A 21,922-nucleotide genomic window follows, 5' to 3' on the forward strand; every position below is an offset into this window, starting at 1 on the left:
AATCAAACTCTCTTAGTAAAAAATACTCTCTCTGAAGAAATGTTCAACTGTTTTCGTGAAAAAAGGGGGAAGGCTATGGACTTTTATTATGTAAAAAAGCTCGTAGACGTGCAAACGGAAGTAGGCATGTGTGTATGGGTGTATATTTGAGCATGTTCAGCTGAACGCGCTCATCTGTCACACAGAAGGCAGCTCTGGTGCGGTGGAAATATGCCGACCTTGTCCTTGTCATTTTTAAACTTGCCCAGAAATAAGGAGGGTTTTAAGAGCCTGATCACGCACTTTAAGTATCTGCACACTAGAAGCGGGACATGGTCGGTCAACACCAGCACTCAATGGTTCAGACGCTCCTGGGGACCGAAATGTGCTCTCGTGTCCCGGAGGCAGGGTCCTCTGGGACAACTGACAGCAGGGAACATGTGCACCAGCTCCAGTGACGACAAAACCAGCTGGCTCTGGTCTGTTTACAATGAAACCAAACAGCAAACGAAAGGTTAGTTTGTTCACATGTTATGAAAATGCGTGTGTCCTACTGGGCTGTTTGGGTGTTGTATAAATGAACATGCATAAATAAAATATTATTTTCTATTGTATCCCAGTGTTATATTATGTTATATTACTGTATTACATTATGTTTTTTTAGGTTGTAAGATTGATAGTTATTTATTGAATAATAAGAGAGATTGTGTATATTATACACATTCATACATACATATTTTGTTTATGACAAAGAGAAAAATGTTTTATTTATATGCTATTATATATTTTTTTAATTTTATTTTTGGTAATCTTATGCTTGGTTTCACAGACTTTCACGATTAGGCCTTAGTTCAATTAGAGCATTTAAGTAGTTTTTTTATAAACTTTTCTTAGAAAATTTATTTTAACATATGCCAGTGCAAAGTTGCTTTCAGTTAAAACAAATCAAACATGCATTTTAGTCTGGGACTAGCTTAATTAAGCCTTAAAGCCGGAGGTAAAGTTGAGTATTTCAACTTAAACTCATTTTAATTTGAGTTAGTTGCCAGGTTGTTTTTATGATTACATTTTTCTTGTAATATTTATGTTTTATTTTATTTCAGACTTATTTTAATTACGTAAAAAAATATTTTTAATAGTTTAATTGTTGTTTTGTTTTAGTTTAGTAATAATATAAAACACAAAGTATGAGCAATAGTGATAGTTGTCTTAGCAAGTAGCACTAATGACTATGATAAAATGTTATGCTACGATATATCATTACATGAAAATCATTCAAGAATATATTTGCATGCACAGATTTTCTTTTCATAATGAATGTCTCGCTACAGGTTAATCATTATTCATTTTAGTTCCTTTTGAATTTATTATTTTTATTATACGTTTGGGGAGCATAATAAAACTTAAAGGGTCAATTATTTATTAACACAGAAGTATGATGTTTTTTTCCACCCACAGATTTAATTCCTGCGATATCAAACAACTTTGTCAACCCAGACACCATCTTTGCCAATAATCAGATGAGTCTGCAGGACATTGAGATCTATGGCTTTGACTACGACTACACACTAGCTTTCTACTCCAGTCACCTTCACACACTCATATTCAACATCGCCCGAGACATCCTCATCGAAGAGCACAGGGTGACTGACACAAGACTCCATACATTTTTAGTTAATTATATTAAGAAGATATAGAGATCGTTTTGTACTCATGGTAGTGGCACAGAAATTACACACTTAAAACCAAGATATGTTTTAAGAATTTCTTTAGTTTTAACAAATAAATGCCTTCAGAAAACAATATTTTGTCTTTTCTGTTCACATAACAGTATCCCGAGGGATTGAGGGACTATGATTACATCTCTAATTTTGTGATTCGTGGTCTGCACTATGATGTCCAAAAGGTATGTGTTCAGTGCTGTCTTGATCCAGGTTTTCTAGAGTTTTGATGTGTTTTGCCTATTTTCTCAATCTCATCTGGATTCTAGGCTTTACTGATGAAGATCGATGCCTTTCATTATATCCAGCTGGGTACAGTGTACAGGTAGAGCGCAACAAACATATCTACTTTACCATTCATACATTATACATACATATACTATACATTATTATTAATCTGAAGATATGTTCGCTCATTATCATGTCCATGTTTCCGTAGGGGTCTTAATCCTGTGCCAGAAAAGGAGGTCATTGCGATGTATGAGGGCTCCCACGTACCCCTCGAGATCATGAGTGACTTCTATGGCAAGGTCTGTTTGCTTACCGTCTTTTACTTGGATCCATTGCAGAATCTGTGTGGGCAAATCTTTTGATCTCATGCAAAACTTCTGTCGTTAAATGTTGCTGTTTGAACATGAAAAGTCACTCTACAGGGAGTTGTTCTGTATATCAGTCAGTACGCACTGTTTCTGAACTCCCTGAAACGCCTTGATTGTTGGCTTGAGTTTTATTCCAGGAATGTACATGTCACAATATTCCTCTTTAAAGTAATTCCCGCTTAAGGCATATACACAAAAAAGGGGCCGTGTTAAGTTTCGTTAGTACTGTTTTGAAACCATAAACTGTAAAAAAAAAAAAAAAAAAAAAAAATGTGGCCGTAGTGTCCGTGACATCAGAATCACATTTTTGAAGCCTAAAAGCCAGTCGTCACTTTTTTTTTTTGTCATGCAAGTGGCCACACCCTTAATTATGCAGAACTTTAAGGCTTAATATAATTTAAACGGATGAGTTATAAAAAAATTCACCCCCCTTATAGTTTTCATGAAGGGCAAAATTAACTATATAGGCCACAACCACTTGTACAAGGCTGTAAAAAAAATTCTGCCATAAAGTTGGGCATTTTAAAATTGGGTTACAGATTTGACTCCCTTTTGGAGCCTGTCCCTAGCCACCAGTCGATGAATTGCTATTTAAATAACTTCCATGTTGGTTTAAAGAGAGAAAACATGACCAATCACAACACGCTGATTCAGCCAACCAATCTGAGTGCATTGTGCTTTTCAAAAGGATATCATAGAAACCAAAAGTAAACCGAGCATTACACTGCAATATCTTATGTCATTTTACTTTAACAGTAAATGCATCTTGATTTAAGATTTGTTATATATTTAGACTAGAAACAAGACAAAATTACTAAGTAAGAAGAGCAGTTTTTGCAGTGTACTGACAGACTGGGAAGAGAGGAGCTGCAACAATATAAAAACACAAAAATGTTTTTTGAGCATTCAAGCATGAAACCTATTCCAGCAGACCCCAAAAACAAAGTCAAGACTTTGAAAAGGGGCATAACGGGTCTCCTTTAACACAGCTCTTCTGATCTCCCATACAGAGCTCTCACGGTCACACCATGAAGCAGTTCATGGATATCTTCTCCCTGCCAGAAATGACGCTGCTGTCGTGTGTTAATGACTACTTCATGAAGCACAACATCGACTACGAGCCTGTTCATCTTTATAAAGACGTCAAGGTATATTTGTTCTTCAAAACGTAGCTTACAGTTCAAAAATCAAGATTTTCTTCACCAATATCAGTTTTTAAGGGGACAAAGTGCTGTCATATTTAGGGTACCGCGGATGCGAGATGGCAAGTTACTTAAGCACACATTTCGGATAAATACAGCTCCTGAAAGTGCTTTTTAAATTTGAAGAGAGCTGCATGGAAAGGAGCAGTCTAATTTTAGTGGGACCATTTGGACACACCATCTGTGCCATGTGCCTGCAGACAGACAAGCAGCGTTACTGATGCACGGATGTCTTTGAGTGTGCCTGCAGATCAATTCACTCAATAAAAGAAGCACTTCATTGCTTTTATGTTCAGTCCTTCCTATCATTATGCATTAACAAGTCTCAGAGGATTTATGACCGTCCCCAGATGAAGCGAGCGAGAGCTTTCACAGGAGGTGTCTGGTAGTGCGTCAGGGCTTTGTGTGTTGTTTCAGTGCAGAACATTGATGTCACGTTGGCTTTGATATTCTACATCTGGTGTGTTTCTCCGTTCCCAGGAGGCCATAGGAGATGTCCATGTCAGAGGGATTATGTATCGAGCGGTAGTGGCTGATATCGGTAATTTTCTATTTCCCAGGTTCTTACGAGAACCTGCATGTGAACTACATTTAAGCAATACGTCGTCTTTGAGACATCTGACCAAATCTGTCAAGCATCTTGTGAAATAGTCATGTGGATTGTATAATAATATACATAATTAGAAATATGATGGATAAATAATAAAATATATATTGTACAATACATATCTAAAGATTAATGCTGTCAAATCTTGATTAATTGAAACTAAAATAAGTTTAAAAAAATTATATATATATATATATATATATATATATATATATATATATATATATATAGTGTGTGTGTTATAGTATGTTTTGACAATTTATTATATATGAAGCAACAATAATAATAATTATACCAATGATAATGTATAAAATGTGTATAAATAAATAACTATGTACTGTTATACAATATAAAGTTGTAATATATTGATCTGCAATGCTGGAAATCATATCATTTAATAATTATTTTGTACTGTTATATACAATGTAATCATGTAATAACAATAATCTGCAATTGTCAAATATGATAATGATTTATAATTAAATTATATTTATTTTTATTACATTTATCATTCTATTACTACTATAAATGTTTCCAAATTAATAACTAGGTACTGTAATGTAATATATGTGATGTATTGATCTACAATAATTAAAAATAACAACAATAACATTTAATTTATTTTATAATAAAATCATTTAATTATTTTTGTACTGTTATATACAATATAAATGTGTAATAATATTAATCTGCAGTAATTAAATATAGTAATTATTATAATTATATAATCTTGTTATTAACAGGTATTGTTATTCAATTACTATCCTAAATATGATTCCAATTAATAACTGTTCTGTAATGTTCAATATAAAATGTAATATATTGATCTATAATAATTAAATTATAACAATAACAACAATAACATATTTAATTAATTGTATTATTAACATTTTGGTATTATTATGGTAGTGATTAATATGATGTACATACAGTACAGGCCAAAAGTTTGGACACTACTATTTTTAATGTTTCTTCTGCTCCTCAGGCCTGCATTTATTTGATCAAAAATACAGAAAAAATGTAATATTGTGATATATTATTACAATTTAAAATAATTGGTTTTCAATTTATTATACTTCAAATGATCATTTATTTCTGTGATGCAAAGCTGAATTTTCAGGATCGTTCCTCCAGTCTTCAGTGTCACATGATCCTTCAGAAATCATTCTAATATGATGATTCATTTTCAAAGTTGGAAACAGTTCTGCTGCTTAATATTTTTTCATAACCCGTGATACTTTTTTTTTTATAATTCTTAATAAAAAGTAAAAAAAAAAAAAAAAAAAAATGAAAGAAGCAAATGTTTTAAAAATAGTAATCTTTTGTAGCAACAATATACATTACTAGTCAGTAATTTTTGTTGTTGAAATAAATCAATAATTTTATTCAGCAAGGATGTGTTAAATTGATAAAAATTGATAGTAAAGGAGATTTATATTATTTGAAAATGTTTTTATTTTAAATAAATTTAGTTATTTTGAACCTTTTATTCATCAAATATATTAAGCAGCAGAACTGTTTCCAACACTCATAATAAATCCTCATATTGATTTCTGAAGGATCATGTGACACTGAAGACTGGAGAAATGATCCTGAAAATTCAGCTTTGTATTACAGAAATAAATGATAATTTAAAGTATAATAAATTGAAAATCAAATATTTTAAATTGTAATATATCACAATATTAAAAAAAAATCTGTATTTTTGATCAAATAAATGCAGCAGAAGAAGATGAGCAGAAGAAACTTCTTTCAAAAACATTACAAATAGTAATGTGTCCAAACTTTTGGCCTGTACTGTATATGTACCCCCTACTCCCCTGTTTTGTTATAATCAGTGCAAATTACTGATTATAATAATATTTAGATGCTCTTGTCATGTCTTGTTTTTTTCTTTTCTGCAGAAAAGTACATCTGTTATGGTGAACAGACACATGCTGTTTTACAGAAGCTGACTAAGAACGGAAAGAAGATGTTTTTGATCACCAACAGCCCTTTTGATTTTGTGTGAGTGCATCCAAACTACTAAATTGAAAATCAATAAACATAAATAAATGGATCACATGAGAGAGCACGATTTTATACAAAGCCATTTTGTCCAACCGCTTGTAGCAAAATGCTCTTTTCAAATAAAATGTCTTTTTAATTTTCTTACTGTAGAGATCGAGGCATGAACTATATAGTTGGGAAAGACTGGCGGGACCTGTTTGATGTTGTCATAGTGCAGGCCGACAAGCCAGGCTTTTTCAACGACAGGAGGAAGTAAGTGCCAAAAAAAATCTCTGGTTTAGAAGCGCTAGACTTGGCCAGAATATTTCTTCAAAGTCGTTCTGACATAATTACAACCTCACTCACATATTCCTTTATTTAAATCATGACAAACATGACACTGGAGAAGGTCTTTTGGAATGCCAACATTTCTTGGATCCAAAAAGTTAGCATATATGTTTTTTCTTTTTTTTCTTTTTTTTTTCTGAAGACCATTCAGACGAGTTACTGATAAAGGCGTATTGCTATGGGACAGAATTCACCGCCTTGATAAAGGGCAGATCTATAAACAGGTAATCTTTCATGTCGCAGTGTTTAGCTGGCAACGGTTTCTATTCAGTGATGATGGTGGAATCTGATCTTTTCTCTTTGTCTACTGCCAGGGAAACCTGTATGAGTTTTTGCGGCTTACGGGATGGAGGGGCTCAAAAGTTTTGTACTTTGGAGACCATATTTACAGTGACCTTGCCGTAAGGATCAAATTCATATACACAGACATATAATTGTGTTTTGAATCTGTTCTCATTGGTTTTGAATTAAATATACATTTATTTATTTATTGTTTTGAGTGTTTGATTTTGTAATGAAAATGTAGGATTTGACCCTGAAACACGGTTGGAGAACAGGAGCTATCATTCCTGAGCTGCGTAAGGAGATCAAAATCATGAATACTGAAGAATACGTCCACACCATGACCTGGCTGCAGGCCCTGACCGGACTGCTGGAACAAATGCAGGTCAGTCCACCAGGGGCGATCTAAAGCAAAAAAGGGGGATGCTCTAAAACAGTCACAACTTAGTAATCTGATGCGTTTCCAAATGAAATTTGAATCGATAAATGGCCAGTATTAAAATAAGCTACTATTTCAGATAAATACAGAAAAAACTAAAATGTTCCTTGATGTTCACTTATAATACAACACAAAACAATTTTGTGGAAAAACGATACTTTTCAACCATTCTGACTCTGTCTGAAATTATCCATTGTCAAAGGGGTCAAGAATTGAGAAATCTTTCCTTGAAGTTTTCCTTTTAACATAGAAGAGGTCATTGAACTATAAAAATTTCCTGTAAGTTTCAGAGCTTAAGACTCCCTCTTTAGTCCAGAAACAGCTTTTGAAACCAAGCCCAGAAGACAACCTCATAGTGGGACCAAAGACTGCCTCTGCAGAATCAGACCCAGTGTTGGGGTAGTTACTCAAAAAAAGTAATTAGTTACTTCTGTAAATTGTAATGAGATTACTTTTCTAGTTACTGCATTTGAAAAGTAACTTCACTACTTATTTACTTTACGTTCCCGTTTTTTAATTAGAGTAGGCCTACATGGACAGACATCATAGCCCTATCATCACTTAGCCTGTCAGCAGTGTTTATTGTATAAATGTTTACAAAATGGCACGTAAAACCATATGAAAGAACAATATCCCTGTCTGCATAAAGAAATATGCCTCATGTAAAATCCACAAACAACAGGATAAAGGAGGCTATAATGGGGTCATTTTAAAATGACAACACACAAGTTTCAAAACACAGGCTTTGGGAAAAACAAAAACCAGCTATTTATTAAATTCATGGAAAAAAAAAAAAAAAAAAAGTCAATGAAAAATATGGTCAAAAAAGTTCACTTTGTGTTTAAGAGAGAGAATAAATGTGATTTAAGTCCAATTATTTAAGATAAAGTTGAAAACTCGCTCATTTAAGAACGTGCATTTATTACATGGACAGAGCTAGAAAATAATGTAGAAGTGTTTAAAATGCAAAGCATCGTTCAGTTGAAACGCCTTCTTTGGCTTGTTGTTGATGCAGTAAACTGAATGCATGAGGCAAGCTGACTGTTTAAATAAAAGCACTAAAAATTAAAAATGCGCTGTTTATGTCTTAATCAGTGTAGGGCCATTCACAGGTCGCGGTTTTGCGGTTAAAATGCGTTATGCAAGTCTAGAGATGAGATTTTTTCATCTTGAGTGCCTAAGCCGCGTCATGCACGATACTATGCAAACGTATGGAAGAGATACAAGCGCAACAGTCAAACGGTCTGGTAATGTCTACATTAAAAACGAAAGAAAAGTAGTGCAATGGAATAAAAAAAAAAAAACATCCTGCATTGTCACATTTAATTGCCCCTCTCCACGCAAGTAAGGTTGCATTCATTGCTATATTAACATGTAAGCTTCCATTCTGTTTTCTTTCCAAATGATCACTGGACAGTAGAAAAGTGAAAATGTTAATCTAAAGTGAAAGTAATGTGAAGATCGCCACTGTCCCCGTCTCCCTCTCTCCTCTACACAGGAGCTACGTCACTCAAATCAATCTCTATAGTAACGGTGCTCAGGCAAACACACGCAGTGCATGCACGAAGCACGTTAACAGATCAAAACTTCACACACAGGCAAACACGACTTGGGTAACGCACGAAAGCGCGTTCCTATAGTCTAGTAAAGTAGTGTAGTTACTGATTTTTTTTTGGGTTTTTTTTTGTGTAATGCTTTACTTTACTTCGTTACTCAAAAAAGTAATATCGTTACAGTAATCCGTTACTTTGTAACTCGTTACCCCCAACACTGATCAGACCAATGCCTACTTCTACATCATCGTATCTTTGGCCCCGCCCACTGGTGTGTTAGTGAGATGAAAAGGATAGAAGAGAGATACAGGATCACTGGACTAAAAATAACAATACCTTCCAAAGGATCCTAATGCTAGGAATGTGGTTATTTATTTTCAATAGTAAATATTAAATGATAACAAAATGCTTAATTTCACAAAAAATATTTATCACAGTCAGATCACAAAATCATACTAAGATTATAAGTGCACCAATTTTAAAATAACAAACAGTTAAAAATTACTTACCCTAATGTCGTTCGACACCCATAAGATCTTTCATATTCGGAACACAAATGAAGATATTTTTGTTGAAATCTGATGTTTTATCTCTCAAGACCCATAAAAGGCACTAAAGACATCTTTACAAAACCCATCTCACTACAGTGGCTCTACAATAATGTTATGAAGCGACGAGAATAGTTTTTGTGCACAAAACCCCCCCAAATAACAACTTATGTAGTGATGGGCCGATTTCAAAACAAAGATTCGAATGGTTAAGGATCAGCGTATTGATTCATGCTTCGGATCGCGTGTCAAACTGCCAAACTACTGAAATCACGTGACTTTGGCAATCCGAATCTTGAATCTATACACTGATTCATAACCGTTTTTGTTTTGAAATCGGCCCATCATTATATAAGTCATTATTTATTTTTTTGCGCACAAAAACTATTCCCATCGCTTTATAAAATGATTGTAGAATCACTGTAGTGAGATGGGCTTTGTAACGACGTCTTTACTGCCTTTATGGGTCTTGAGAGAGAAAATAATAATAATGTGACCAATGAAGGCCTTTCTGAGCCATCGGATTTCAACAAAAATATCTTCATCAGGTCTTACGGGTGTCAAACGACATTAGGGTAAGTAATTATTGACAGAATTTTATTTTTGGAAGAACTAACTCTTTAAGCCTTGTCATTAAATGGCCATTGTTATGATTGGCTAACATCGTTGCATTGGAAACAGTATCAACGGCCACTCGCTATTGCATTTGAGTAAGTGTTTTAAAAACAAAATGCTCTAAACAAGCATAATCCTCCGATATGATACGAGACACCATAAAACAAAAACATCCACTCATTTCTGACACTGGGATCCTTCTGAAGTCTGAACTGAGATGCAGATGAGCCGTTTAAATTGGAAGCGATGATATATTAGTGCGATGAAATATTAGTCTACTATTCGTCGATGTCTTGCAAATGTATTTGCCCGCGTGACGTCACAGATCGCGTAATATAAAAACAAGTCATTTTTGGAGCTTGATCAAATAAATGCTTTGTTAATAATGACAGCTGAACTTTAAGGATGTTTAAATGGAATAAAGACCTCTTATATGACAAAAGATCAAGGCAAATTTGATTTCTCATGTCATGATCACTTTAAGTGGATGTACATTTTAAGATCTGCGGAAGATTTACATTTAAACATGTTATTTAAATGGTGTTATTTTTAAAAGTTAACTTTGGCTTCTCATTAGATGACTGCAGTGGTAATCTAAATAATGTAAATAAACATGGAAATATCCAATATTGACCAAGTTAAAATAATGCCAAATGAAATGCATCGTGTCATTTCCACTGAGCTAGTTTTGATCAAGCTGCATTTGTCTTTATGTGGCAGGTGCACCGGGACCCTGCGTCACAAACGGTGATTCAGCAGTGGATCACTGAAAGAGAGGATATGAGGTAACTAATCTTAAATTAATCTTTATATTTTTTCTAGACCAGTTTTATTGAGAAATTATAAATATGAATAGAAACTATAATAGTGTTTTTATTTTTATATGATCTGTTTTCATTTAAATTTAAATGGGGTTTTATTATTCTTATTATTGTTTTTTACAATATGATTGTAGTTATTTTGAATTAGTTTTTTTGTATATGATCTGTTTTTTAATTTTAGTTAAGTTTTAATAATTTTTTTACTTTTATTATTATTTCTTTTTTTTTTTAATCATGTTTATATGATTTATATTTTATTCATTTTTATTTCAGGTTTAGTTACTTTAGTAAATCAAGAAACTAATGGAAATTAGTTTGATATGAATTATAATAATCCATATTATATTTATTATTATTAATAAAAAATATGTGTTACGGTAGTTGAAATACAATATTAATAATTAAATGAAAATGTTTTTGTATGTACTAATTTGTACTAATTTGTTTTAGTTCAAAATAATAATGCAGACAAAGATTTGGGTTCATTATAGAGGAATGTGATGTTTAAAATCATTTTAAAAAACTATTTTCGAACCATTGTATAGAATATATTGATGGCATTGAGAAAATTAGATATTGCAGGGGAAGTTAGTTTCTTTATTATTCATTATTACTTGTATTTTATGGTATTTTATTGTATTTTATTTTTCGAATTCAGCTTGAAATACCCAAAATTCTAAAAATAATTTGTTGTTGTTAACAGGCTACGAACCAAAGACATCTTTAACGGGCAGTTCGGAAGTCTTTTCCGCACGTACCACAACCCAACCTACTTCTCTCGTCGTCTTTCCCGCTTCGCCGACATCTACATGGCGTCCCTCAGCTGTCTCCTGAACTACGACCTCCAGCACACCTTCTACCCCAGACGCACACCCCTGCAGCACGAGTCTCCCATCTGGCCCGAGCAGACCAGCACCGGAGCCATGAACATCCCCTTCCAGAGCCACAGGACAACCACTGGATCCGAGTAGAGACTAAAAGACAGGCTTTAAAATGTACGTACCACAGAACAGCTTCTGTTATATGTTCCATTACTTCCATCAGATTCACGTGTAGTTTGTTTAGAAAAATGTCGCTATAGTAGATCTGCACTGTGGTACATGCGATCTGTCGATACCTTAATTTTATATGTAAGTTTCCCTTTAAAATACCATGTAACATGGGTGAGAAACAAGTTTACTTGGATAAGAGAGTACTTGATGAACTTTGTGCTGTTTTAATGTGCCTCATAGTGTAGAGATTTTATTTTAAAAAATGTTAGTCTTTCTTTCTATCATCGCCCTTCATAAATCCATCTCCATTAAGCTTATTGAAAGACTAAGAGACTGGATACTTGACACACGCAAACAAAGTGAATGTACATTGTGAAGGGTTAAAAGTTGATTCTGAGCTAAACCTAGCTTCAGATAGCTAATGAAGAACAAAAGGGTAAACTCTCAGGAAGACTCATGGACACTATATTCATCTTAAAATTATCATAAAAAATAATTTCAGTGTTAAATATTTTAAAAGCCTTACAAAATGTCTTTTAGCAATATATGATGATATACAGTGGGCTTCAAAAGTGTGAGACCTTAAGTGAAAAAATACACTGCCATTCAAATCTTTGGGATTAGTCCAATTTTTTGTTTTTTTGTGAAGGAAATTAATAGACAGGTCCTTCTAAAAAAAATTGCATATTGTGATCAAGTTCATTATTTTCCATAATGTAATGATAAAAATGAAACTTTCATATATTTTAGATTCATTGCACTCCAACTGAAATATTTCAGGTCTTTTATTGTTTTAATACTGATGATTTTGGCATACAGCTCATGAAAACCCAAAATTCATGTCTCAAAAAATTAGCATGTCATGAAAAGGTTCTCTAAATGAGATATTAACCTAATCATCTGAATCAACTAATTAACTCTAAACACCTGCAAAAGATTCCTGAGCCTTTTAAAAACTTCCAGCCTGGTTCATTACTCAAAACCGCAATCATGGGTAAGACTGCCGACCTGACTGCTGTCCAGAAGGCCATCATTGACACCATCAAGCGAGAGGGTAAGACACAGAAAGAAATTTCTGAATGAATAGGCTGTTCCCAGAGTGCTGTATCAAGGCACCTCAGCGGGAAGTCTGTGGGAAGGAAAAAGGGTGGCAAAAAACGTTGCACAATGAGAAGAGGTGACCGGACCCTGAGGAAGATTGTGGAGAAGGACTGATTCCAGACCTTGGGGGACCTGCGGAAGCAGTGGTCCGAAATAGAAACATCCAGAGCCACCGTGCACAGGCGTGTGCAGGAAATAGGCTACAGGTGCCGCATTCCCCAGGTCAAGACACTTTTGGGCTACAGAGAAGCAGCACTGGACTGTTGCTCAGTGGTCCAAAGTACTTTTTTCGGATGAAAGCTAATTTTGCATGTCCTTCGGAAATCAAGGTGCCAGAGTCTGGAGGAAGACTGGGGAGAAGGAAATGCCAAAATGCCTGAAGTCCAGTGTCAAGTACCCACAGTCAGTGATGGTCTGAGGTGCCATGTCAGCTGCTGGTGTCGGTCCACTGTGTTTTATCAAGGGCAGGGTCAATGCAGCTGGCTATCAGGAGATTTGAGCACTTCATGCTTCCATCTGCTGAAAAGCTTTATGGAGATGAAGATTTGGTTTTACAGCACGACCTGGCACCTGCTCACAGTGCCAAAACCACTCGTAAATGGTTTACTGACCATCGTATTACTGTGCTCAATTAGCCTGCCAACTCCCCTGACCTGAACCCCATAGAGAATCTGTGGGATATTGTGAAGAGAAAGTTGAGAGACACAAGACCCAACACTCTGGATGAGCTTAAGGCCGCTATCGAAGCATCCTGGACCTCCATAACACCTCAGCAGTGCCACAGGCTCCATGCCACGCCGCATTGAAGCAGTCATTTCTTCAAACGGATTCCCGACCAAGTATTGAGTGCATTATGGGTTTTCATGAGCTGTATGCCAAAATCACGAGTATTAAAACAATTAAAGACCTGAAATATTTCAGTTGGTGTGCAATGAATGTAAAATATATGAAAGTTTAATTTTTATCATTACATTATGGAAAATAATGAACTTTATCTCAATATGCTAATTTTTTGAGAAGGACCTGCATTTCTCCAGCAAAAATACATTGATCAGTGACAGAATTATAACCGTCTTTACCATTTCATCAGTAATGACTGCTAAACAGTCAGCTTTGTTTTCACAGGAATACATTTATTTTAACAAAAAAAAGGTAATTTACAATTTCTAATAATATTCTTTTCTCTTTTTACTGTATTTTTTAATCAAATAATGCAGTGAAATCATTTTTTTTTCTACATTTGCTCTTGAAACTCTTGCCAACCTCAAACCTTTGAACAGTAGTGTATAATAATTATATTAAGTACATTAAAGGACAATTAGAATTAACAGTTTAACTGAATGTTTTTATTAAAACTTTCCAAGTTTAAATTAGATTTTAAATCAAATTATTAATTGATAATCGCAAATTTTCATTGTGGTTTCAGACTTTTGCTCCGTCCTGTATGGTTTTGTCGAATGTCATCATTGTGTATCAACATTTATAGCAGTATATAAGGGTATAGTTGCTGTACAGTAAGAGTTTGTGTGACTCTTTCGGTGAAGGAGCGTATTACTTTATTTCACATAATCGCCTGTAGGCATTTTTGCTGGCATGTTAAATATGTAATTTTGACTTTTTTTAATATTTCAGTATACTGAAGTTGGTATTGTATGAATGTATGCCTCGTGTTTTGAAGACGCCAGTATTGGACAGATTTTTGCTAAAATTGAGAACGCACACTAGTGTTTTGTCTACTTAGCTTTCTTTTTGATACTGAAGAAAGGACATTTGTGACACTTTTTTGCTTCTTCTCATTTATTAGACATTGTTCAAATGTGTTCTTTATTTGAAGTGTATTTTATTTGGCATATTTATTACAAATGTAATCAAATGAATCATTGTCTTTGTCTTTTTGTTTTGTGCTATTTGTAGGTAAAAGCAGAGTATAATGTCTATATATAATTATCTTAAAACAAAATCCCAGCAGGCATCTCCAATTTTCTTTTTCTAACGCTGGTTTTATTAATAAGATGATTCATTATCCGGCAAAGAAGTAATTTGACAAATGGCCTTTTAACACCGACCAGATGCTTCAGATTACTTTCTGCTGGTAGAAAGAAAGAAAAAAATTAGGTATTATCTGGAGCCAGTATCTGATCCCATTCTTAAAGCCGGTAATATGATGGTCTGACAGGCTCAGAACAAAGCGCTCTGCTGACTGCAGTCACAGTGTCCAGAGCTCATTCTCACCATGGAGAGCATCACTACGACAGATCTGGCCATGGCGGTACAGCCTACTATTTTTCCACGCGTGGGTTACAGCATACTGTCATACCTTATGTTTATAAACACGCTACTTTCTGTGTTTAATAACGTGTTGGTAATTGCAGTAATGCTGAAGAATGTGCATTTTCTCAATGCGATGAACGTCATCATTCTCAGCCTGGCTGTGTCAGATCTTATGATTGCCACCTGCGGATCTGCGATCGTCACCATTACAAATTACGAAGGATCTTTCTTTTTAGGGGATGCATTCTGCGTTTTTCAAGGATTTGCGGTGAACTACTTTGGTGAGCATTTCAAAGGTGTTTATATAAAATATATCTTCATCTATATTCTGTTTAAAATATTGCATATTTATATTATTATTTTATATTTCAAATATAAAATTGAATGAAAAAAATTACATATTTATAATATGAATATTAAGTGTTTAAAATGAAAATATATATTTATAAGACTTTATATTTTAAATATAGCATTAAATAATTGGCTGTTATGGTAAAGCTATTTCATGTGTAAACCCATTTCAATTGTGTAAAAAACATTTATATTAAATATATATTAAATATTACATATTTATTAATATGATGCATTTTAAATATAAAAAAATAATTGTCTGTTGTGTTAAGGCTACTGTATTTTCATGCGTAAAGACCCATTTAAAATCAGTAAGAAAAAATATTCAATTTTAATATTTTTATTATTATTAATATATATTAATATAATATATTTATAATATTAAATGTTTAATACAAAAATATTAAATGTTTTTATATGTATATATAATATATATATATATATATATATATATATATATATATATATATATATATATATATATATATATATATATATATATATATATATATACACATATATATATATATACACATATGGTCTCATCTGACCACATGACTTTCTCCCATGACTCCTCTGGATCATCCAAATGGTCATTGGCAAACTTAAGACGGGCCTGGACATGTGCTGGTTTAAGCAGGGGAACCTTCCGTGCCATGCATGATTTCAAACCATGAAAGTAACCTAGGAAACAGTGGTCCCAGCTCTTTTCAGGTCATAGACCAGCTCCTCCCGTGTAGCTCTGGGCTGATTTCTCACCTTTCTTAGGATCATTGAGACCCCACAAGGTGAGATCTTGCATGGAGCCCCAGTCCGAGGGAGATTGACAGTCATGTTTAGCTTCTTCCATTTTTTAATGATTTCTCCAACAGTGGATCTTTTTTCACCAAGCTGCTTGGCAATTTCCCTGTAGCCCTTTCCAGCCTTGTGGAGGTGTACAATTTTGTCTCTAGTGTCTTTGGACAGCTCTTTGGTCTTGGTCATGTTAGAAGTTGGATTTTTACTGATTGTATGGGGTGGACAGGTGTCTTTATGCAGCTAACGACCTCAAACAGTTGCATCTAATTTAGGATAATAAATGGAGTGGAGTTGGACATTTTAACGGCAGACTAACAGGTCTTTGAGGGTCAGAATTCTAGCTGATAGACAGGTGTTTAAATACTTATTTGCAGTTGTATCATACTAATAAATTGTTAAAAAATAATATATTGTGATTTCTGGATTTTTTTTTAGATTATGTCTCATAGGTGACATGCACCTGCGATGACAATTTAAGACCCCTCCATGATTTCCAAGTGGGAGAAATTGCAAAATAGCAGGATGTTCAAATACTTATTTTCCTGTATATACATACACTGATATACACCGGTCAGGTATAACATTATGATCACCTTCCTAATATTGTGTTGGTCCCCCTTTTGCTGTCGAAACAGCCCTGAGCCCTGATCGAGGCATAAACTCCACAAGACCCCTGAAATTGTGCTGTAGTACTGGACAACAAGATGTTAGCACCAGATCCTTTAAGTCCTGTAAGTTGTGAGGTGGCGCCTCCATGGACCGCATTTGTTTGTTCAGCACATCCCACAGATGCTCGATTCGATTGAGATTTGGTGAATCTGGAGGCTAAATCAACACCTCAAACTTGTTGTTGTACTCCTCAAACCATTCCTGAACCATTTTTCTTTGTGGAGGGCACATTATCCTGCTGAAAGAGGCCACAGCCACCAGGGAATACCATTTCCATGAAAGGGTGTACATGGTCTGCATGCTTAGGTAGGTGGTACGTGTCAAAGTAACATCCACATGGATGGCAGGACCCAATGTTTCCCAGCAGAGCACTGTCTCCGCCGGCTTGCTTCCTTGATATAGTGCATCCTGGTGCCATATGTTCCCCAGGTAAGAGACGCACAGAACAGAAGAACAGGACCTTTAAAGCAGTGTCTGTCAAATATAATTAATATAATGAATAATCTAATGATTTCTGACCAGTTTTGAGGAAGCTGTGAATGAGGTGAAACTTTTATAAATTACTGCATATGCCAAGCCAAGCCCAAAAAAACTATAAACATTCTGATCAAATTTATGTTAATGTCTTATTTTCTAGGCCTGGTTTCATTATGCACTCTCACACTACTGGCATACGAGCGGTACAATGTTGTCTGCAAACCCATGGCAGGCTTCAAGCTGAACGTCCACAGGAGCTGCCAGGGCCTGGTGTTCGTCTGGCTCTATTGCCTCTTCTGGGCTGTCGCTCCACTGCTGGGCTGGAGCTCGTATGGGCCAGAGGGCGTCCAGACGTCCTGCTCATTAGGCTGGGAGGAGAGATCCTGGACAAACTATAGTTATCTCATCGTCTACACTCTTATGTGCTTCATATTACCCACTGCTGTCATTGTATACTGCTACAGCAACGTCCTTGTGTCCATGAGAAAGGTAGGCGACTCGTTCAACAACCTGATCGTTTATATTCCAAACTATGATATTTTATCCCCAAAATTCTCGTATCACTGCAAATGACATTGCATTTTTTCAGATCAACAAAAGCATTGAAGTTCAAGGAGGAAACAACTGCCTGAAGGACAATGAGCATGCGGTACGGATGGTCCTGGCCATGATCGTCGCCTTCTTCATCTGCTGGCTGCCGTACACCGTCCTCTCTGTGGTTGTGGTTGTGAATCCAGAGATCTACATCCCGCCTCTGGTCGCCACTATGCCAATGTACTTCGCCAAAACCAGCCCGGTCTACAATCCCATCATCTACTTCCTTACTAACAAACAGGTCTGTTTCATCTTCTTTGACAGAATGCATTATTGATTTATCAATGCACACTGTGCTATGAAGCGCCCCAGTCATTCTCTGAAATATTTGTCCAGTTCCGAGAGTCCTCTCTGGAAGTCCTGTCCTGTGGTCGATACATCCCTCGTGACACTGCTGGTGTAATGATGTGCTCAATGCAGAGGAGCCAAAGCAGGGTTATTCCAGTCTGATCTGAGGTCTGTCAATATGAATCATTGTGTATTACTGTTTACTAAGGGATATATTGTACAAGTTTGTGGTCACAAATCGCTACTTTTATTCAGCAAGGATGCATAGTATGGAAGTGTCAAGTATGACAGTTTCCACAAAAAAATATTAAGCAGCACAACTGGTTTCAAAATTTACGATAATAAGAATTGTTTCTTGAGCATTATTAAATCATCATATCAGAATGAAATTCTGAAGGATCATGTGACACTGACGACTGGAGAGTAATGATGTTGAAAATTCAGCTTTGCATAAATTAGGCTACATTTTTTTTTTATTAATTAAAATAGAAAACTGTAAACTTCAATTGTTCATGCTAATTTCTGCTCCATTATAGTTAATTATTTTTAAATACACTAAAAACACTTTTAAAATGTAATAAAAATGTGCAAACAAAAAAATAATCATTTTATAACATAAAAATAAGAATTAATGTTGATGCATCCCTTATATAGGCCTATTTCACTTAAAATATATAGGAAAAGCACATTTAAAAAATAAATAAATAATAATAATTGCCCATTTTCTGTGCATATACCAAAATTATTCTAACATGTAGCTATAGCAACAACCTGACAAGGTTAAAAGTGAGAATCTTAATCCCTGATTTAGACCTTTGCCAAATTAATCTGCTCAAAAAAAGATTACTGATGTGATCGCCATGACAACAAGAGCATAAACTACTGTCTTAATCAAAGATCAGTGCTAATTATGACTATTAATAACCACTCACTTTAAAAAAAAAAGAAGGTTTAACCCAGTTCAAATGTTTATACCTTAGAAAACAACAAAAAAATAGCAAAAATAAATGGGAAAATATTTAAATTCACCCTTGTGCTGTAATTGGCGTTGTTCGGGTCTCGAGATGACATCTTGGAACTAGCAAATTGCCTAAAATAAAAAAGCATCCCTGGTGACCATCAACCCTGCAGGGTGTTAATTGAAAAACGCAAACAAATGGAGGAGAACCATGGTAATGATGAGCTACTAGAGTCAGACTCTCAAAAAGCAGGAGACAAGAGATGGAGTAACTAAAAGATGCAACTTTATTCATAGAAATCGATATGACATTTTAAAAAGACATGGAGTTAGCCGTTATTTGACTGGAGATGAGAAGTAATTTCACCGCTGGACAAGTGAACAACACATGGCAAGACACTATAGAAGTTGCATTTGCAGCAGTCAATTGTCTAGTTTTGCTGGTCACTTTACACGTAGGAATTCTTGCAAACTTGTTCGTGGCGTGGGCCGTGCGCCACCAGAAGTCGCTCCAGACGTCCAACAACGCTCTCCTGGTGAATCTAGCCGTCATTGACCTCCTGCGATGCGTTATTGATTGCCCGTTGCTGCTCAGCATCGTTTTGAGCGCGCGTGACCTCGGACTGCTTTTCTGCAGCGCGCAGATCGCGTCGTTTTCTCTCATCTGTTGCGTGCAGTTGCTCACGCTGGCGTGCATCAGTGCCGAGCGATACCAAGCCATTGCGCATCCGTTTAGTACCGAGCGCAAAAAACGGATAACGGTGTGGATTCTCTTGACCTGGCTGGCTCCTATCTCCATATCGGTCATTTGCGTGATATTTGCGAAAGACTCGCCGGTCTACATAAGATGCAGAGGCTTGCGGAAAGAGACCTTAGACTCTTACGACACGTTTGGACTTTATATTTTGACCCCCGTCTGGTGCGTTTGTTTGACGGTCATCGTTGGATTCTACGGCCGCATTTTCCTTTTAGTAAAAGCGCACGGTCGGAAAATATTCGATAAGGGTTCGCTTCCACCACCAGAGAAGAAAGAGGACAAAAAGCAAAAACATATGGAAACAAAGAATAGTATTAAAAGTGATACAGAAAATCCACAGACAATCAATACTAATTACATTAAACTCATTAAAAAAGAGCCGTCTGGAGAAAATAATCCACTGGATTTAAATGCAACAGCTGTGACTAACTTGAATAAACATGACCCAGAGATTTTGACAGAAAAATCCATTAACGAACTTTCCAATGAAACGCCAGAGGTTCTAAAAGGCATTGTGGAGACAAACGACCACCAAAATACTACTTCTTCATTAGATACTTCTCCATCGGCTAATGAAGAAGTTGGTGCTGTAGAGTCGAGCACCAACCAAGTTACTGATGGAGAAGTTTCTTTAGGATCAACTAATGGAGAAGGTGGTGAAGAAGACCCAACTTCAGAAACCTCTCCATCAGCTTATGAAGATGCTGCTGTAAAGTCAAGCACCAACCAAGTTACCAATGGAGAAGTTTCTGGAGGAACAACTAATGGAGAAGGTGGTGAAGAAGACCCAACTTCAAAAACCTCTCCATCAGCTAATGAAGATGCTGGTACTGTTGAGTCAAGCACTCCACAAGATACTGAAACTTCTCCAGCATCAGGAAATGGAGAAGATGCTGAAGAGCAGAGCGCTCCTCAAGAAACTGCTGCAGAAGCGTCTCCAGCATTAACTGGAGAAACCACAGCTGCTCCACAGCAGCAGGAGGAGGAGGAGGAGGTGGCAGGGGCCGTCTGTATGATGCCGTCTCTCGCTCAGAGGGAAAGAGGAAACGCCAAGAAGGAGAGCAAACTGGCCAAGCGTTCCGGATACATCATCTTCACCTTCCTCATATTTTGGATCCCACTGATTGCGACAGTGGTCCTGAATCACTTCTTTTACCAAGATGGCAATCGAAGAGTGAGTTAAAGGATAATATTAACATTCTAATTGCTCACAATTCAAATTACAGCACAATTATTACAGGAGAAAACTGTGTAATGCCCTGTGCGAGGATTAGGTTAAATCTAGCTCAACCTTCTAATCATTCATACCCCAAATTAAAGATTAACGATATTAAAGATTCAAGAGTTTGCATTGAAATGTAAACTTGCACTGTAAAAAAAAACTTGTATGATCAATAAATTATGTCAACATATATTTTTAACTCATCACAATGTTAAAGCAAATTTTAAGTTATGAGATTTAACTCTATTAGTTTATTGTATTTTAAGTTGAATTACTTAAACATCTAAGTTGATTGTACTTAAGTTAAGGTGGCCAGTCAGCTACTTAAATTGTGCATTAAATACAAATAAATGGTATAAAAAAGTAATAATACTAAACAAAATAGCAGTAAGGCAAGTAGTTAAATGCACAGAGATACAACAAAAGTGTACACCCCTTATAGATTGCTTATTTATGCATTTAACAAGAACAAATAAAATAATTATGGAAGATATGAGTGGTCGGATATTTGTTTTGCAAAATAAGACAACTGCTGATTTTATTCCTTTGTTTAGTAGTGCACTGACCATACTACTGGCACATTTAATGCCTTATTAATGTGTTTCAGATGGATGTTTTTCAGGAGCTGGAGATTTTAACGGTGTCCTTGGTCTGCATAACATCCCTCACTAACCCCATCATCTACGCCGCGGTCAATCCTCAGTTCCGCACAGAATTTTACAATCTGAAGACGAAATGGAA

At 35.5% G+C, this 21,922-nt stretch overlaps 3 protein-coding genes across 3 annotated transcripts; all 3 read left to right on the top strand.

Annotated features, from left to right (window-relative positions):
- Positions 1–36: 36 nt before the first annotated feature.
- On the top strand, positions 37–12,414 carry nt5dc3 (5'-nucleotidase domain containing 3). Its single transcript, XM_067435947.1, has 14 exons — positions 37–493; positions 1,438–1,622; positions 1,811–1,885; positions 1,970–2,025; positions 2,140–2,230; positions 3,310–3,447; positions 3,982–4,042; positions 6,013–6,115; positions 6,269–6,370; positions 6,588–6,669; positions 6,760–6,846; positions 6,972–7,112; positions 10,603–10,667; positions 11,407–12,414. Exons 1-14 carry the CDS (start codon positions 211–213, stop codon positions 11,672–11,674), a joined length of 1,737 nt encoding a protein of 578 aa, XP_067292048.1. The 5' UTR covers positions 37–210; the 3' UTR covers positions 11,675–12,414.
- Positions 12,415–14,689: 2,275 nt separating this feature from the next.
- Positions 14,690–21,912, top strand: parietopsin. The gene is made up of 5 exons (XM_067436390.1): positions 14,690–15,348; positions 17,523–17,851; positions 17,952–18,197; positions 18,293–18,412; positions 21,789–21,912. The coding sequence occupies exons 1-4, from the start codon at positions 15,030–15,032 to the stop codon at positions 18,404–18,406; spliced, it is 1,008 nt and encodes a 335-aa protein (XP_067292491.1). The 5' UTR covers positions 14,690–15,029; the 3' UTR covers positions 18,407–18,412; positions 21,789–21,912.
- Positions 19,232–21,793, top strand: LOC137064856 (dopamine D2-like receptor). The gene has a single exon (XM_067436389.1). The coding sequence runs from the start codon at positions 19,553–19,555 to the stop codon at positions 21,140–21,142; it is 1,590 nt and encodes a 529-aa protein (XP_067292490.1). The 5' UTR covers positions 19,232–19,552; the 3' UTR covers positions 21,143–21,793.
- Positions 21,913–21,922: the final 10 nt, after the last annotated feature.

This window comes from Pseudorasbora parva, chromosome 25 (genome assembly GCF_024679245.1).
Source record: "Pseudorasbora parva isolate DD20220531a chromosome 25, ASM2467924v1, whole genome shotgun sequence".
Classification (NCBI taxonomy): domain Eukaryota; kingdom Metazoa; phylum Chordata; class Actinopteri; order Cypriniformes; family Gobionidae; genus Pseudorasbora; species Pseudorasbora parva.

Bases quoted from the DNA above. Each gene is read 5' to 3' on its own strand.
- LOC137064856 (XM_067436389.1), top strand. From the start codon at position 19,553: ATGAGAAGTAATTTCACCGCTGGACAAGTGAACAACACATGGCAAGAC.
- nt5dc3 (XM_067435947.1), top strand. From the start codon at position 211: ATGCCGACCTTGTCCTTGTCATTTTTAAACTTGCCCAGAAATAAGGAG. The intron at 1,623-1,810 runs GTGACTGACACA...TTCACATAACAG, and splicing joins TCCTCATCGAAGAGCACAGG to TATCCCGAGGGATTGAGGGA. The intron at 6,670-6,759 runs GTAATCTTTCAT...GTCTACTGCCAG, and splicing joins AAGGGCAGATCTATAAACAG to GGAAACCTGTATGAGTTTTT.
- parietopsin (XM_067436390.1), top strand. From the start codon at position 15,030: ATGGAGAGCATCACTACGACAGATCTGGCCATGGCGGTACAGCCTACT. The intron at 15,349-17,522 runs GTGAGCATTTCA...CTTATTTTCTAG, and splicing joins ATTTGCGGTGAACTACTTTG to GCCTGGTTTCATTATGCACT. The intron at 18,198-18,292 runs GTCTGTTTCATC...ATATTTGTCCAG, and splicing joins ACTTCCTTACTAACAAACAG to TTCCGAGAGTCCTCTCTGGA.